Source organism: Trichosurus vulpecula, chromosome 3 (assembly GCF_011100635.1).
Source record: "Trichosurus vulpecula isolate mTriVul1 chromosome 3, mTriVul1.pri, whole genome shotgun sequence".
Classification (NCBI taxonomy): domain Eukaryota; kingdom Metazoa; phylum Chordata; class Mammalia; order Diprotodontia; family Phalangeridae; genus Trichosurus; species Trichosurus vulpecula.
The window spans coordinates 291,569,177-291,588,835 of NC_050575.1; the positions used below are offsets into that span (position 1 = coordinate 291,569,177).

Below are 19,659 nucleotides of genomic sequence, written 5' to 3' on the forward strand. Positions count from 1 at the left end.
TGTAGAGGTGGTAGTACACATGTAGTCTCCGTTCCAGTCTGCTTAAAGCAGAGAGTAATTTAGAGCAAGGCAGGCTGGGCACAGTAGCACTTGTTTCTGGGGGCTGTGGAATACTGTTGTAGGTTCTTGGTTTAGCATGACGAAAGTGGTATTTTAGAAAGATTAACACGTATCTTTCTTAAAAGGGAATGTTTGAAACACTATACACGTACACACAGATGGATAAAAGCGTTTACTATGTGCCGTGCACTCTTTCAAGGGCTGGGAATGCTATTATAAGCAAAAAGAAAGAGCCCCTCCCTTCAATGAGCTTATATTCTAGTGGGAGAAGACAAAACATAATAGGGAACTGTATTGTCTTATTTCTTTTATGATAATGCAGTTTTGCATGTGTGTGGGGGTGCTTATGTATGTTTATGTATGTGTACATGTCTGGAGAGGAACAATTCTTTTTACTCCCAGAGATGCTTTTTTACAGTGATGCTGGCAAGCTCATTCTATCTTCCTGCTGTGTGATTTGTCCAGGGCTTTAGAGCCCTTTTTCAAGAAGTGAAAGGTATCTTAGAGACATTTTCTTCATCTTAATAACTTAAAAGTTTTTCATTTTATTATAAATTTAACCGTTAGCAAAGGCTGTACATAAAAGGGACACAATCTTACATCTGTATGACTTGTTGTAGAATGTAAATAGATTTATTTAATTCGAGAACCATTTATTAAGGGCCTACTTTGTACAAAGCACAGTTCTAGGCAATGAGAGAGATACAGAGTCTAGATGAGATGTGGTCCTTACTTCATGGAGCTTATAATATGGGGGGAATAAAACAGTACCAAAGACAACTATAATTTTTAATGTTACTTGATTGATGAGTGCATTAGGGATGCAAAACAGTGCTTTATGAAGGAAGTCAAGGAGGAAGGTTGTTATTGACCAGGGAAGATCAGGGAAGGCTCATAGGGGAGGAGGGCTTTTACAAAGGGATAGGAAATCAGCAGGTTAAAAAGGGAGACTAGGTTTCCTTGGCATGGAGAACAGTGTGAGCTTAGGTAGGGAAACTAATAGCAAATTAATCAAATATTTATTAGCTGTCTCCTATATGTCAGGTGCTAGGGTACAGTGGCAAATATGAAACAGCCCCTGGCCTCAGGCAATTTGAATTCTGCTAAGGAAGATGACATTTACTGCATAAATTTATACAAAATAAATACAAAGTTGTTAGGAAGAGAAGGAGCTGCCAGGTGGTGAGAATCAGGAAAGGCTTTGAGGATTGTCTTTGAGCAGTCTTGAAGGAAGTGAGGAATTCTATGAGATGGTGGTGAAGAGACTGCATTTGAACCATGGGAGATGGTGAGTGAAAAGTTGTGCAGATAGGAGATGGGGTATACATGGTGTGTGAAGAACAGAGAGAAAGCCAGCTTGACTGAATTGTTGAGTGTGGGAAGGGGAGTAGTATGTAACGAAGCAAGGTTGGAGGACAGAGAAGACCACTTGGGCTTGAGTATTAGAGTGAGTGAAGGAGAGTAATTTGAGATAAAGCTGGAAGGGCAGGGCAGTGCCAGATTCTAGAAGGCTCTTATCATTTTATGATGTAAAAGCAACTCAGGCCTGGATATTGCTGCTGATGGTGGAGTCTGATTTGGGTAACTACTTAATCAGCTCTCAATTCTCTCTGCTCCTCTCTATTTCTACTACTAACACCCTAGTATACCAAATCACAACCATCCAAGACTATTGCGATTGTCCTCCCACCATGACCTTCTCCCCCTTCCAATCTGACCTTCATGCTGTCGTCAAAATAATCTTCCGGGGCAGAGATCTACTTTACATGTTGTTTCTCTGCTCAGAAATCTTTATTCAATAAAGTTAAAACTCTTTTGTCTTAGGTTGTGTGATGATCAACTATGATGGACTTACTGGTAAGAGCTTTATTGCTTTCCAGGCAATTCTATCAGTCCTTTTGACTGAATTTAAAATGATGGTTAAGATAACTCAGAGCTCCTCTGTTTATCTAATGCCAGGTGATTTCCTTTTTCTCTCACCAAAGTACTTCAGGAAGAAATGAGAGTAACTAATTTAGAATTGAGAGGCCATGAGCCTTACTATGAGGCTAAACCTGGATCAAAAGAAAAGAGGTTTCTTTTGATCTGTTTTGATATTCATTCTTTTCCTATAATTCTTTGTTTCTAAGTAGTGGGTTATAATTTAGTGAAGGAGGTATGATACTGGGTCAGGGGTGGGGAACCTGCAGCCTCGAGGCCACATGTAGCCTTCAGGTCCTTGGGTGCGGCCTTTTAACTGAGTCCAAGTTTTACAGAACAAATCCTTTTATTAAGGGGATTTGTTCTGTGAAGTTTGGATTCAGTCAAAGGGCTGCGCTTGAAGACCCAGAAGACCACATGTAGCCTTGAGGCTGCAGGTTCCCCAGCCCTGTGGGGTTTCTTGCTATGTTTTATGGCATTTGTAAAATTGGGGCCACTAGACTCTCAGTTTTAAATCTGTAAAGAGATTGAGTGAGTGGTATTTAACTTGTAGGCAAGCAAACAAAATCGATTTATTGATTTGGAAATTATTTAATGGTTGCTAGTGGATGTATCATATATGAACAGTACAAGTTTTCAAAGATCGAAACTCGTAAAATATCTCATAATTGCATAGCACCAAATGCTGATGCTTCTTGAAAGCCATTGTTGTGATGAGTTCTACTAGGTTATCTATATTAATGAGACAGTGCCTCATTTCCTCTGGGATGTGTCCTCCTAGTCCCTGGTTCTGTTTCTGATCCAACCATGTGCATCATTAGGCTTCCTTTTGTAGAAATGTTTTTTTAAAAGCCTGGAGACCTAAGTTACTTTGAGCCACCAAAGCAATCCCTGACCTGCAGAGAGTCTTTCCCTCTTCTTTTGGTTATATTGAAGAAACTTGGATTAGCAGCAGAATCTTCCTTGTTTGTGTTGTCTTGACTTATCTACCAATGGAGGAGGATAGATGAGCCTAGAGGCCTGGCTCTTGTGTGGTTGCGAAGGATAGAGTTACACACTAGGGGATTTGCTACAAAGCAAAGGCAGTGAGCTCATGCTTCTGTAGCTTGCTGTATTACACACTCATGAAAGAAATGCTACTTGTTTTAGAAATCTGGTCAAAGATAAATAGAAATTTTGGTAAAGTTTCTAAAATGAATAGCATTTATTTTTAAATAGAAAAAATATGATCCACCAACCATTCAATCTGGACAATAGTGGAGTTTTGTTTTTTTTTTAAGCTACTATTGAATGCTGCCTGTTCACTTAGTGAATATTTATTAGGTGCCTACTATATGCTTGGTGCTGACACATTATTACTATGACTTTAGGGAGGGTGGGAAAAATTGGAGGGGGGATCTTCCAAATTGCTGCATTTATTTCCAGAGTCGATTGGATAGAGAGAACAGACTTTTTTCAACAGTGTGAGAATGGTGATGTATCCAGTAGTGTTAGATATTAGTAACGTAGGTGGCTCAGTGCGTGCAGTGACAGGCCTGGAGTTGGGAGGACTCTTCTTCCTGAATGCAAATCCGGCCTCAGGCAGCTGTGTGACCTTAGGCGAGTCATTTAACCCTGTTTGCCTCAGTTTCCTCATGTGTAAAATGAGCTGGAGAAGGATCCAGGATCTTTGCCAAGAAAACCCCAAATGGTGTCACCAAGAGTCAGATGTGACTGAAGAACAACGAATAATGATGGTTGTGTTGTAATTTAAAAAACTCAAAACCTATTATTCTTTTTTTCTCTTATTTGTTAATTTGCATCGCCTTAAAAGAAGAATCATGGAGCAGCTTTGTCCTTCTGGATCAGTTATCTCCTTGAGCAAGTGATTAGTGAGCAGGGTTTGAGGACTTCCGAACCATAGTTTTAGGGCTCCTTTTTCTGTTTGCACTTTTTGTTTTCATATCCCTATTGTTTGGATGATAATAATAAGATAACATTTGTAAAGCACTTTATTGTTCCCAGAGTGCTTTATGTAGAGTGTCTCATATGGCTGTCGCAGCGACTCTGTGAGGTAGGTGAAGTCATCCCTACTTTATCGGTGAGGAGACTGTGGCAGAGAGAGGTAACATAATTTGGCCAGGGTCATACACCTACCTGTCTGAGGTGGGGATTCAAACTCCGGTCTTCTGACTCAAAGTCCAGGGTGCTCTATCCATTACACAACCTGGCTGTGTAATCTATATTTTTGATTGTTTAAAACCTATATCTGATTGCTTACCATCTCAGGGAGGGAGGAGGGGAAGAATAGAGGAAGGGATAGAATCCAAAACTTAAAAAAAAAAAGTTTAAAATTGTTTTAACATGTAATTGGGGAAAAAAATATATATATATATAATATATATTTACACATATGTATATATAATTAGCTTATATTTGTTTTCCTAAGTCATAATCTTATTTTCAGGTTCCACATTAACTCTTTCAGGCCAATTTAGTTATCGGTGGTGGTGGTGGTGGTTGTAATTTTAATTGCCCCTGCTCGGTATTTTCTAGTCATGTCCTAAGCAGGCAAAAGCAACCCGAGAATTATGGCTTAGAATGCATCCTATTAGCCTACTGAAATGATAAGTTCCTCCATAGCAGAGGTTGTCTTATTTATCTTTTATAAATTTATAGAGCTGAAAGGAACTTAGGTGAACTTTTTTTTTCTCTTTAGGAACCCTAATTGAATCAGTAGCCCAACCGTTGCATTCCCTTTAGATGTCCTGTACTTAGCTTTTGCTTTTGTGGTTGAATTGCTTATTCCCTTCCCTGAAGATAATGCTGAATTCCAGTATCTTGTGGCTATTCCATGCTTTAATGCAGAATTAAGCAATCTATAGTCCATGGATGAAATCCAGCCCAATTTCCATTTCTTAATGGCTCACAAAGCGGTCCCACCAAATTGCTTTTAACAGACTTGTTTTTATACTGTGATAGTAAGAAATGGAGCTGTTTTTCTCTTCTTTCTCCCCTGAAGGGAGCAGCTGTATGGACAGCTGCAGCCTGACCTTTCACCACCCTAGCCTCAGCCAATTTTACCCTCCCACACCCAGGCCTGCAACTGACTATTTTAAAGAAATAAGCATGTAGCTCTGGCAGGCACTTGGTACTTAGAAGCCTCCGTACAACAGATAATTAAAACGTTATTTACATTGGCTTTGAAATGATCATCTGATTTTTTGTAGCAGCTTGTCCCATGTATTTTCATTTATAATAATTAGTCAAATAGCAGCATGATGTGGTAGAAAGAGCACCAGCCTTGGAGTTGGGAGATGCCTCCATTCATTCATATCTTGTCGCTTCCTAGCAGTATGACCACAGCCAAGGCACCCCACTCAGAGCCTCGGGCGCACAAAAGATGACTTGATAATTGCGTTTGCAGAAATTACTTTGTTCAGCAATCCTCTGACTATTGATATCCAGGGAGGCATAAAAGATGGAGATGCTCAGCAAAGATTTATGTCCTCTACAGAATTCAGGTAGACCGGGGATTCCCTAGAGATTGGGGGGTCTCCCAGAGGCTCTAGTTTGCAGGTGACTTTGTGCTGATTGGAAAAGTCTTAAAATACTAGAAATTCCCTTCAGTGACATTCATGACCACTCAGAAGAGATCAACCTAATAGTCTCCACACATACACACACGCACGCACGCACGCATACACACACACACACACACACACACACAAAGAACGCTTATTGTCTTGACTGTGACTCCCATGGACAATCAGCTGGGTTAGGAATAGAATAAAAGGAAGAGAGCAGCCTGAATTAAATCTTGGTACGATTGTCAGACATTCTAATCTGCTCCCGCGCGCGCGCACACACACACACACGCACGCACGCGCCTACACTATTTTTACCATCAATATTTTTCCAGCTATTCTGTTTGGCTATGGAATATGAAGCACCATCATCTCGGAATTGGAGCTGTTAGTGACCTAATGAACAAGGGAGAGCTACATGGCAGGAGCAAAGAGATTGGTGTATATTACTGAGAATGATTATAGGATAGAAATAGTGTACAAGATATCATCCTAGGAATATGTGATGTGACAAGCAGGCAAGGCTGGTCATGGGAGGTCATTTAACATTCACAGACTGTTCAGAGACCTTGAGGAAAGCCTCTAGCGTGTCGAAGGCATAGATGGATTGTGATCTTCATTTTTGCAGGGAAATACCCATATGGATGAGGTTTCAAATCCATCTCTTCATTTCTCTCCAATCGCACTGCAACCACACTGGTCCAAGTCCATAACATTTCTCACCTGGTCTGCTGCCATAATATCCCTGCTCCCAGCTTCTCCCCCGCAATCTGTTGTTCACAAATTAATATTCCTAAAGCAACGACCATGTCATTGCCCTGCTCAGGAAGTTTCAAAGGCTCCCTGTTGCCTATGAAAAAATATAAATTTCTCTGTTTAAAGCCCTTTCCAGTATAGTTCCAGCTTCTCTTACCAGACTGATTGTATATTGCTCTGCTTCATATACAGTCCACTTCAACTAATCTGACCTACATGTTGTTCCCCATACACAGTGTTCCATCTCCTGCTTCTCCTGCACAGTCTCAAATGTTCTCCCTCTTCATCTTTCTTAGATACCCTGGCTGCCGTCAAAGGTCAGCTCAGTTGTCACCTCCTTCATGATGCCTTTCCTCATTCTCCCAGTCCTTTGTGACCCTCCCCCTCCCCTATTAATTTATTTTGTATATTTTTTATTTGTGCTCATTTTGTACCCTCATAGACTGTGTCTTGAGAACAGGGACTTTTTTTTTTTGCCTTTATCTTTGTGTCCCCAGAGCCTACATATAGCCGTAGACTCTAGAACAAGAGGGCTTCCACATCCAACCCCTGCTCATCTGGTGGTGGTGGTAAAGGGCTGCAGTTTTGTTCTGGCAATACAGACCACATAGATCTGGAACAAGGATGCTTCAAGATACCAATGCCCGGTACTGTCTCTTGCATGCAGTAGATGCAATTGGTTGATTTTCCTCTTTGGTAAAATTGGGATAATTATACTTGTACTTTCTATCTCATAGGATGGTTATGAAGAAAGCACTTTGCGAAACTTAGTGCTATATATTTATGAGATGATGCTGAGGGTTCTTTTCTCTGTCTTAAAGATAGAATGTTTCTTTGTGCAAGGTAATGGGGGAGATGCAGGGAAGTAAGTGTAAGGTGCAGTCTGTGTCCTCAAGGAGCTAACAGTCTAACTGGGATGATGAGGCAAGAACACATAGGCATTTAAGCAACAGTCCAAAGACAAATAATGTTTTACCATTTAAAACTTCAGTTGTCTAGAGCCCAACTACCCAAAACTCCCAGTTTACTAGTATTTCTTCTAGTATTTGACTTCTGAGATAAGAATTCTTAACTTGGGGTATGTGAACTTGTTTTTGCAGTTTTTAATATTTTGGTATTTCAATATAATTGGTTTCTTTTGTAATCCTATGAGTTTTTTGAAATGGATTTTCAAATATTATGTAGTCCAGAGGCAGGTTCAGAGGCTGATCTAATCTGCCACCTTAGTGCAAAAATGTCCCAGGTCTCCACTGCCAGCACACATACAGGCCCATTGCCCTAGAGCTTAACCCTTTTAGCCTTGCTCCTGGGAGAGTGGAGCTGTGACCCTAGCTCATTTCAACAATGGAATTTTGAAGCATCCTGCTGTCAGAACTATGTGGACTTTTGCCCTGTGTTGCCAGAACAGAACCATAACCCTTCACTTCCACCAGGTGACTCAGATCTCTATTTGGAAACCTTCTTGTTCCAGAACCTATGTGTAGGTACTATATATTCTTTGATTCACTGAACTATCTGGGGGAAAAAACCTAATACATATTACTTACTATGTGCCAGGTACTCTGCTAAGCACTCTTCAGATACTGTCTCATTTGAGCCTCACAACAACCCAGGGAGGCAGGAGTTATTGTTATCTGTATTATCATTTACATTGAGGAAACAGAGTCAGTTGGAGGTTAAGTGACTTGCCCAGGGTCACCCAGCTAGTAAGTATCTGTGGCTCAATTTGAACTTCCTGGCTCCATGCCTAGCTTTCTATCCACTCTACTACCTTGCCAACCCTTCTCCTACCCCCTGCAAAACCAAACCAAACTGACAGTGCTTCAGCCCTTCATAATTATGGTGTGCCCTGACACCAGGTATTCTTTCTGATAGTACCTTTGCCTGGACCTGAGCCTTAGGCACCAAGTCTCTCATTACAAATATTTTGTCTAGGAATTGGGCTTCAGATAAGCTATTTTCTTTCTTTTTTTTTTTTTTTGCAGGGGGGAAGGCAGGGCAATTGGGGTTAAGTGACTTGCCCAGGGTCACACAGCTAGTAAGTGTGTCTGAGGCCAGATTTGAACTCAGGTCCTCCTGACTTCAGGGCCGGTGCTCTACTTGCTGCCCCCAGATAAGTTATTTTCAAGTCTTCATGCTGAAGAGTTAAAAACTATGTTAAGAACAGTTTCATTGATGTTCATCTATCTCCACTGAATTCTACTCTCTTTACCTATGAATGGTGTGAGGGTGGTATCTGTCATAAGCATTTCTTAGAGATGGTGTGGAGATGCCCCTTGTGACTTTGAAGGCGTCAGAGAAATCTCTGATTTGGTATTGCCCTGAGTAATCCTGGATCTCTTCAGCCTTTGCATTCTAGCATTAATTGCATGTTTGAACTTTGTGTCTTAAAGTAGATGTCTCTGGTGTCCCTTTTTTTCTTTTTTGAGTCCCAAAGAAGTACAGGGTGTTGGCCACATTTTGCCTGTCCTATTCTGAGAGAAGGTCCCCGTAGAACTAAATCTGGTGTCATCTCACACCTTTTATTGAGGACTAGTAGGCCATGTCTTGGAGACTTTGCTGTTTGCTTTTTACATTAATGAGACATTTGGCTGCTATGAGGCTGTTAAGATGATCTCAGTTTCTTGCAAGTATCCTCATTCCTTAGGCAATTGTTCAACCACTTGAATTGATTGGGTGCCACTTTGAACCCAAAGATTTATTTCTACTAAGAGTTTGGAACACATCAGACAGTGAACAGTCTAAGCACTTAGTACCACACCTTTCAGCAGTAATCCAGCTGTCCTTCAGATCCCATGTTGAAAAAGATGTAATCAGAGAAAGGCCACTTTGGGATCTCAACCTCATCTGTATGTGTTTGGATAGTTTGTTAGGTGGGAGGGATTTTCTGCTAGTGCCAGGCTAGTTCTTGGCACACTTCCTGAGCAAGAATAGACCCTTTCTTTTGTACCCTAGCCTTCTGTGGGCTAAGCCTTTCTATTTCTCTTCTAGCAGACACTAACTAATGAGCAGGATAGGTAGCCCAGAAGGTGTGCAGGTGACAGAGAGAAGCCAGCCTAGAATATTAAATCTGTTGTAGACCATATGTAATAAATGATCCACATGTGAATAATCAATAGTCAACCATCTTTTAATTTTCTTCAGTTCCATTTTTGTCTAATTCAGGAAGTATGTATAGAATCAGATGTTAACAACTGTAGAAAAAACTTTATAATGACATCTCATTTGGGGGTGGGGGGAAGAAGGGAGGATTAGATGGCTATGGATAAAGAGCTTAATGTTTTAAATACCTAGTGAACGTGAGCAATCCAGCAAAACCAGTGGGGGATTTAGTTATCTTCAGTAAAGGTATTGTGGGGAATATAAAATGGCGCCTCAAGGCCTTGAGAATTGAACTTGAAAAACTTTTCGTTTCTAGGTTTTCAGAATAATATGATTTCTAACTAGTTGGGTTAATTGGTTCATTATAAAGTTCTGTGAAGATCAAATGAGCTACATAAGTGGTCAGAATTATCCCAGAATGGAACTGCAGCAGAATACTATCAGGAGATACAGGATAGGACTGCTGCCTACCATAGCAATTGTATTATAATAGACTTTTGGGGTATGCAGTAAATGTGATAAAGGAACTAATAGGGCCCAGAATACACCTGAATCCATGTGACCAATAAACTGTCTTATGATTGCTTTGTCTTGTGTATCAAACTAAGATGTGCGTGTTTTTTTTGGAGAAGTTAAGACATTTTGGGGGACATTTGAGCCCTAGTCCTTGGAGTGGGATTTTCTGAATATCTAAGAAGTTGTTTTAGTTTTGCTGAGTAACAGCAGTCCTTGAAAAGAAGTTCCTTGTGTATGCTTGGAATGGCAATGGAATAAACCTAATGGGAAGAAGTGATGAAGTATCTGGGAGGGCTCTTGATTATGTGATTTTGTTGGCTTGTAATGAGCCCAGATGAGATGCAGAGCCAGCTTATCCTAACAAGGCTAGTGGGCAGTGCCTCACTTGGAAAAGTAGAATGGGCACTTAGTCACCAAAGCCTATAAGGTAGTTAGAGATAAAAGCCAAATGGTGCAATCTAGATGATTGAGATGGTGAAGGGGATCGGTTGTGCTGCTTGGTTTAACATGTGGTAGTGCCAAGAGTGTCTTGAACAAAGAAGGTCTGGGTTGGTGTCCCAGTTCCAACACATGCTAGCCCTGGTATGATGTGAGTAAGTCCCTGAGCCATTAGAGCCTTCTTGTCAGAAACATAAGGATAATATTTGTGCTGCACACCTCAAAGGGTGTCCCGAGGAAAACACTTTGTAAACCATGAAATGTTATATAAACTTGAGCTATTTATCGTGGTTTTTTAGAGGCTGTTTTCAGGACTATAAACCTCAAGCTCCATCAAATTATTGACACTTTTTTCATCTATAGAATTAAACTCTCTACTATTATCCTAGTACCATACTACTATAGCAGTCCTATACTGCTATTCTAGAAATTCTTGGAAAGGTGATTAAAGCTATTTACTACCTACTAGGTGCCTAATACACACAGTGAGTATATCATCCTAGGTAGCTAAGTGGTCTGTGTCAGTTTTTGTAAGTAGGAGGATTCTGAGTCTATAAACGATGCTGAAATACCTTTCAAAATTGGATATAAGATGTCCTAAATTAAGAAAGATCTGAATATCAAATTTGACACTGGCTATGTAGAGTTAATTTGTGGATAGAAATTATTTAATAATATCCTAGGGATTAGTCCTAGGATAAAATAATCTTAGGGATTGTCAAATTAAGTTGGATAGCATTGTGACTGGTTACTCAAGAACTAGAATTCCTAATCGAAACTCTGTTACTTTCATCTTAAATGATTTTGGATTTTGTTTTTTGGCTCTGTAAAGATAATCCATGCCCTGGCTTGCTTCACAAAACAGATTAGCAAATAAAAATGAGATTATAGCCATAAACATCAAACTCTACAAAACTGTTGAATTATTAAAAGCAATTTTCTTCCTAAGACTTGTGTATTAGTTTGTGTAGATGGCAGTAAATTTAGTTCTTCTTCAGTTATGTTTTCCTCTGGCATAAGCTTTTCTTGGCTCCATATGCTGCCCAGGCAACATTTATCACAGTGCTTCCTGCTCCTTCCTCCTTTTAGGTGGTCCGCACTGAGAAGAACAGCTTGAACAATCGCTTCTTACCCTGGAATGAAATCGAGACTGAGGCCATCCTGTCCATTGATGACGATGCTCACCTCCGCCATGATGAGATCATGTTTGGCTTTCGGTGAGGGGCTGGTTGGCATTTGAGCCACAAGGAGAATACGACAAAAATTCTAGGTTCCTCCCTTAAAGACTTGGTATCTGCCAGTGTGTGGAACAGATATTCAGGGTTAAAAACAAGGTCCTGGAGCCTGGATACTTAACTCAAAAGCACATCCCCACTTAGAGGCAGACCTCAGAAAGTCAGCTCTTTGCTGTGCAGAAGTTTTTTCCTTGGAGGGATGTTTTAGCTCCTAGGCCTCCTACTTTCCAAATCTTTTTGAGTTTATATCACTTATTCATTTGCTCATTTAACAAACATTTATTTAGCCTTTTCTGTAAGGCTCTGGGGAAACAGAGAGTTCGAATAAAATGTTGGCCCGAAGATACCCTTAAAGGGGAAAGCTAGCCCAGGAACTTCATTGATAAATCAAGTTTCTTTCAATTTAGAGTTTGACTTTCTGCTTTTTCCTTAGCTGCCTCTTAGTTTCTTATTGAAACAGTGTTTATTCTTTCACCAGCCATTTTATAAATCTTCCCATACTGTGAAATGTCTATCCTGTACCAAGATAGAAACCAGCCAGCTTTGCTCGGGCACTGCCCTTCTGTGTTTATGCAATGTGGGAAAATGAAGCCATGTTGTTTTTTTCAGTATAGTCGTCCTCTGTCTTTGGATATGGTATCTTTGATGATGACCTTATGGTGCATTATAGACCCTATAGCAGGACTGAAGACAGCAAAACCAAATCCTAGGGAAAGAGGAGCATGGTGTCCTAGAGAGTTTCTATCCCTTCCTTCAAACAAAAGCAAAAAAGATTTAGGCATAATAAATGATTTGTCTTTCCCATCTTTAGAAAGATTGATAGTGCTTTTTTAAAAAAGTCTTCTGACATGACATTGGAGACAAAGTTTCCATGAGTGACCTTTGACCTTGTAGTCAAATGTAGGAGTTGAGATGGTTAGGAACCAGAGCCCCAGGTTGTGAGGTTCTGACTAGATACCACATAATTACGTCTGGTTACAGTTATGGCTCAATATTGGAGTTGAACTAGGCTGTGGCCGTATTAATTTTTTCCTGACCTTTGCCACCCTTTCTCTTTAAAATTCCAGTTGGCTTTTCAATTCGAATTATGTTCTGTCTTGAAAAAACTGTCCCCTGTAATGCTCCTATCCAAGCAAGCAGTGAAAGAGAAGAGAGGAGCAGTTGGCACATTTTAACTGTATGGCTCCTTGCAAGAGAACCCTTTGGGCTGCCCTTGAACTCAACCTCTTAACAATTCAACATGTGTAGCCAAGCCCACAAGAAACCTTTTGTAAAAGATGCAAACATGGAAGTCTTTGGATAGGATGAACTTGAGGGATAGTGTGGGCTTGTGGGCTGGAAGGTACGTCTCAAGAGTTCTTTTCCTGGTTCCAGTTCTATTGACATCCTATGGGCCTGGAACTTTTGAAGGCCTGACTTAGACTGGAATGGGAGAGCCCCTTCTACTTTCCCATGACTCAAACTGATGGACCCCCCTGATTTCTCTTTCTTCTCTCCAAAAGCAGGCAGTGAATATACTCTAGGGATGCTCCCTCTGAAAGGTGAAAAGCCTCATTGAATGTGTTTTATTTTCAGTTATACTACTAGATATCCCTCCAGATCTGCCGGAATCCAACCTAGGAAGCATGGGGTGTGCCTCCTTAATAAAGTTATTGTTGAAACCTTTACTGCTGACCTTCTTTTAACATTAGGAGGGTCTGTACCTGATTTGTGTAGCCCTGAGCCTAACTGGCCAAATCTTGACAGGAAAAAGAATGACCTTTATGGTTCTGGTCAGCAAGACCAGTCTGATCAACTTAATGATTAACATTTTTCAATGGAGAAGAGAGATCATTCAGGTCATCCTAGGAAACTCTACGCAGAATTTCACTGTCATAGAATTGATAGCAGAAAACAAACTTCCCTTGATGTACCTTGCTTCTAACCTAGTACAGTATTTTACAACATCCCTAAAGGTGGTAACAGAGAGTTAATTCTCTGATTTATCATTTGCATAGTAATAACTCTTTCTGTAATGAATTGTCACATAGGATGTAGTTTCTCATTGTGTTGAGGGCAAAAAAATAGGCCCTTCCCATAGCACTATGACTGTCTGGTTCAGGAAGCCTTCCTATGTGACCTAGAGCCTGGGCAAATATTCTCCCATGACTTTGCACAGTTCTTTGCCCTGATGCCACAACAAATTTATCCCTGAAAAGTGAGAGTCATGCTGCTTCTAGTCACATTCCTAGAAGTAGGTCTGTCCAGCCTCTGACTCATATTGGCATAACAACTTCTCAGGGAGACCTTTAAAAAAAGCTCTTAATTTTTTTTCTTGCATTTAATGAACATCCTCAGTGAATAAATATGTTTATGAATACTCATAGCTCTACAACTGGAAAGAACCTCAGAGGCCGGCCAGTCCAACCGCTCATTTTACAGGTGAAGAAACTGAGGCCCAGAGTGACACACAAAGTGTCAGAAGAGAGATTTGAACACAAGCTCTCTTGACTTTAGAGCCAGTGCTTTTTCTCTACTATATTATGCGGTCTCTTTGACCCAGTTAGATCTCATTCTGTTCCCCTGCGATCACATTCTGAATTTAACACAGATGTCAGAGACCAGGATAAATGTGGCAAACTAAGAAAGAAGATGATTGGAATACAAGACTTAGAACATAGATTGGGTGAAGTATGTGGTGTGACTGTTCACAAGCAATAAGGTTAAAATATTTCACGGACCTTTCAAGGCCCTGAACTTTGATGTGTATGAATCTTTTTTTTTGTAGGGTATGGAGAGAAGCTCGAGATCGTATTGTGGGTTTTCCTGGGCGATACCATGCTTGGGACATTCCGCATCAGTCCTGGCTCTATAACTCCAACTACTCCTGTGAGCTATCCATGGTGCTGACAGGTGCTGCCTTTTTTCACAAGGTAAGGAAAAGTGTATTGATGAAGGAGGAACCAACTGTAAGCAGTCTTTGCAGGGTTGAATATTTTTACCAACTAATTCTCTTCCTGCCCCCATCTTAGAAATGAACTTTATTTTAATCAGAGGGATCACATGTAAAAGCTCTATCTAGAAATTAAAAAAAATCGAGAGCAGAAAACAGGGATTACATTATAAAGTGATAGTTGTCTATATGGAAAGATTTGAGGGGCTCTTGGGAAGGCTCCCTATTCAAAAATGTCCTTCCTATTGCATGATATAGTTAGTCTATCTTAGAAATCAACTCCTTTGGATCCGGAAGACTTTTTTCTTTCCCTTGTTAAAATGAAAACACACATGGGAAGTTTTAACCCTGGAAGCCATTATGTAATGACATTTTAGCACAGGATTAGTTGATACATTGATGAGCTCTAGCAATGCCTAGGAGGGCAGAGACACTGAAAAAAGAAAAGAGAAGGCGCTAAAAGACAAGCTGTTTTGTCTGACTGAGAGATGAAATGAAATTTGTTGCTTAAACTTTACAAAGGGGAACAATAGGAAAATTCCCAAGTCATTTTTTTTTGAAGCAGACAGATTGGAAGTACAAGATGAGGAGAAAGTTGATTTAGACCTAATTCTAAACCTTGTCATTGGGGCTAAAAGTAGGTAAATTGTTAGGAACCAAGTAGCACCTACCCAGGAGTTAAAACTGTCTGTTTATTCTACAGGGATTACTAGTGGAATCCCATATACAAGGAGGGTTCAGAGGGATCCCTGAGAACCTTGGAGGGAGGGAGGTTTGCTTCTGTGTAAGGCAAGCTGGTGAAATCCATAATAAATGATAGAATCATTGAACACAAAGCCTTAGGAAAAATCATGTCTAAAGTTAAAGTGGTTTTTGTTTGTTTTTGTGGTGTACAAATAAATGTGATCAAGGAGGAGCCAGAAAATACAATTTAATTAGACTTTTAAAAATCTTTGACAAAGTTACACACACACCAAAGGTTATTTTTAAAAAGATAACACAAAATTACTTTGTCAGACTATTGACTTATGAGTAGAAAGCAACGGGCAGGATAAATAGGCACTCCTATAGATGGAGAAGTTTAGCAGGCACTGTTATTGAAATCCACTCAAAAATTTTTTATTGATGTATTTTGTTTTTACATTGCTTTTATCTCTAAATATATCTCTCCCCTCCCTAGAGAGCCATCTTTAAAACAAAGAATAAAAGGGAAAGAAAGAAAAAAATCGTCATGTGAAATTAACCAACACATTAAATCTCACAGTGTATACATTGCTACCCTAGTTCCCCACTTCTGTGGAAAAAAAGAAAGGGAGAAAGCTTTATTTTCTTCTCTTCTCTTTGGGGCCAAGCTTGGTCATTATAATTACACAGCGTTCATTTTTTCTAAAATGAATTCATTACTTCCTTTTCTACTATCACTTTATTTCCAAATATATATCCCCTCCTCCCTCTCCCAAAAAGCCTTTTCTTGTAAAAAGAATAAAAATATGGAAAAGAAAAGCAGGTCAGCAAAACTAACCAGCGTATCTATGAAGTTCTACAATATACAGTTTCCATGTCCATGATAATTTAGAAATCTGCAAAGAAGGGAGGTACGTTCTTCTGTCCCCTCTTCAGAGTCAGACTTGGTCATTATAATTGCACAGTGTTTAGTTTTCGGTTTTTGTGGCTGTTGTTCTTTCCATATACATTGTTGCTAGTGTGTATATTGTGTTCTTGATTCTGCTTATTTTGCCATGCATCAGTTCACATGAGTTTTTCTGTACTTCTCTGTATTCTTTATGTAAAATGTTTCTTCTTTAAAATAAATTTATTTTCTGTTCCAAATTTCTTTCCCACCCTCTACCCCCTCCCTCACCCATTGAGAAGGCAATAAATATAATACCCATCTGCATATGAAGTCACGCAAAATATATTTCCACATTAGACATATTGTGTGGGGCAGGGGGGGACAGGGGAGTAAGAAAAATAAAGTGAAAAAATGGCTTCAGTCTGTATTCAGAGTCCGCTTTGTCTAGCGGTGGACGGCGTTTTTCATCGTGCATCCTTTGGAATCGTTGTGATTATTGTATTGATTAGAGTAGCTGAGTCTTTGACAGTTGGTCATCATTACTCTATTGGTGTTACTTTTCACAGCGTTCTCCTAGTTCAGCTCATTTCACTTTGCATTATTTCATGTAAGTCTTCCTAGATTTTTCTGAATCCATTGCCTTTGTCATTTCCTATAACACAACAGTATTTTTCATGTTCATATACCACAACTTGTTTAGCCATTTCCCAAATGATGGGCATCCCCTTAGTTTTCACTTCTTTGCTATTACAAAAATGCTGCTATAAATATTTTTTCACATGCAGGTCTTTTTTCTTCTTCTTTGGTCTCTTAGGGGTACAAACCTAATAATGGTAATGCTAGGTCACAGGGTGTGCAGTTTTATAGTGAGCATATTTCCGAATTTTTCTCCAGAATGGTGGGACCAGTTCACAGTCCCGCCAGCATTAGTATACCTATATTCTCACATTCTTTCTAGCATTTATTATTTTCCTTTTCTGTCAGGTTAGCCAATCTAATGCATGTGAGGTAGAACTTCAGAGCTCTTTTAATGTAATAAAATTTATTTATTTTATCCCCTGTGATCCTGTCTGTCTCTTGTTTGGTCATGTCATAGCATGCATAGATATGACAGGTAATTTTTTCCCATGTTCCTCTAATTTGCTTATGATATCCCCCTTTATCTCTAAATCATGTATCCATTTTAAGCTTATCTTATTATACAGTATGAGATGTTGGATGGTGCCTAGTTTCTGCCTCACTGCTTTCCACTTTTCTCGGCAGTTTTTGTCAAATTGTGAGTTCTTGCCTCAAACCTGGGTTCTTTGGATTTATCAAACACTAGGTTATTGTGCTTGTTTGTTTCTGTATATTGTACATCTGATCTACTTCACTGATCAACCACTGTATTTCTCAGCCAGTACCAGATTGTTTCAGTGATTTTTGCTTTGTAGTGTAGTTTGAGATCTGCTTCTGCTAGGCCCTTTTCACATTTTTTTCATTGATTCCCTCGATATTCTTGACTTTTTGTTCTTCCAGATGAATTTTGTTATTTTTTCTAGCTCTATAAAGTAATTCTTTGGTAGGTTGATTGGTATGGTACTGAGTAAGCAAATTAAATGTTTGTTGTTTCTTATAGCATGGTAGCATTCCATTACATTCATGTGCAATCATTTATCTAGTCATTTCACAGTCCTTAGACATCTACTTTGTTTCTGGTTTTTTACTACTGCTATTTTGATTTATCTAGGGTTTTTCTTTCTATATTTGACCTCCTTGGAATATGTGTAGCTATAGGATCTCTAGGCAAAGGATATGAACGTTTTAATCATCTTCTAAGTATAATTCTGTATTGTTGGGGTCAGTTTTGTTCAATATTTTATAAATGACATGAAAGAGAAAATGGACAGTACAATTTTCATGTTTTTGCAAACTCTACACAAAGCCCTTCAGGGGCATTGGAAAACTCCAAGTTGATGAAGAGCAAGTGTAGGAAGATCTCATGAGGCTTTCAGAGTGGGTGGATAAGTGACGTGTAAGCTTCATTTGGGGCAAATGGTATGCATGTAAAAACCGTATTATATTTATAGGATGAGGCACTCCAAGCTAACAGTGGTGACTCAGAAAAAGGGCTTGGAGTCATTAGTGATTGTTCTCTGATGAAACTTGCCAAGTGTACGCTGCTGAGGCCAGTGAAATCATCAGAAAGGGTATAAGAAACCAGACATCAGCTGCTATCCTACATTGCTACAAAACTTGCACACAGTTTCTTAAGTTACCGTATAGCTCAAGCAGGATTCACGGAATCTGGAGATGAGCCAGAAAAAACTAGGCAGAATGACGGAACACATATTATGAGGCAGAATGAAAAAGATTTTGAAGTTGGGGACTTTTAAAGTTCAGAAAGATGAAGGTCAAGAGGAGACTCGATCTAATTTTATACAGTCCAGAAAAGGCGATCGCAGAGTTGTCCACCTAATTCCACTATTTCAAAGCTGGTGGAGTTTACTGTCTTCTGGCCCCAAGTTTTTGCTTTCAGGGCTTGTTATCCGAAGGTGATATGGCATAGACTGAAAAGTTAGTTTCAAAAAAATTTTGGTAACTTCACAGATGCCAAGTTTGTACTTAGCTCCTAGGTGATATGTCACATTTTGGAATGCAGCCCTGCTCTTTTGAACTTGGAATTGGGAGACGTGACCATACTTCCCCATACTCTATCTCGGTTACTGTTAGAGACACATGGCCTAAATGGATGATAGATCTGACCCAGGGTGTTGATTCTAAGAATCCGAAATGCCAGTTGTAGCTGTAGAGAAAAGTACTTAAGCAAGCTCTTGTTAGGTAGAAGACACAGGAAGACCAAGTTCTTAGATTCTTTCCATAGCTCCACCATTGAGACCTTGCACTTAGGTTCAAAGAGTCAGCTGCACAAGAGCGGGATGGGAAGGTCTGGCTTACTCCAGTTGTAGTTACCTGGGAGCACTTGCTGATTACACAAAGGATGGGATCGTGAAAGAAAACTAACGCAATCTTCGTGTCCTGTATTGCAGTCTCAGTAATCTCTGTCTAAGCTTTCTATCAAAGTGTCCCACTCCCTTCATCTTATGTGGTGCTTTGCCAACAGTAGGTGCTTATTAAATGTTTGTTGAATTAAATGGCATCAAAGTATAACGTGAAAATCAAAGGGAGTTGGTAGTCTCGCTGAACTTTTGATCAGACGTAAGAGCAGGGGATTATGATCTGGAGTCTATAAACTTATCTTAGGTAGATAAGTGTTTTTCAACACAATTATTTTTCTTTATAGTGCTATGTATTTTGTTCTATGCATCTAAAAAGCTGAGGCTTCACCAGACTACCAAGGGGAAGAGGAGGCCAATGATGCACACACAAAATTGAGAATACTAGGCTTAGAGCATCATGTTGGATTTTATTAGTGACATCGACAGAGAGGAAGTGTATCTAGAGGAGGGTGATTAGGTAGGTGAAAGGACTGTAAACCATGTCATGAGCAGTTGAAGAAACTGTGTGTGGCTAATTTTTGAATTATTATTTAATGCTTGTTCTTTAACTTTTATCGTATAC

At 39.6% G+C, this 19,659-nt stretch overlaps 1 protein-coding gene across 3 annotated transcripts in view; it reads left to right on the forward strand.

Moving 5' to 3' along the window:
• The window catches only part of EXTL3 (exostosin like glycosyltransferase 3), a 95,195-nt gene that overhangs the window by 61,248 nt on the left and 14,288 nt on the right, over window positions 1-19,659 (forward strand). For all 3 annotated transcript variants that reach the window (XM_036750463.1, XM_036750462.1, XM_036750461.1), the window contains 2 exons: window positions 11,448-11,575; window positions 14,361-14,505. In XM_036750463.1, coding sequence (XP_036606358.1) covers window positions 11,448-11,575; window positions 14,361-14,505 — 273 coding nt within the window. The remainder of the gene's footprint in view (window positions 1-11,447; window positions 11,576-14,360; window positions 14,506-19,659) is intronic.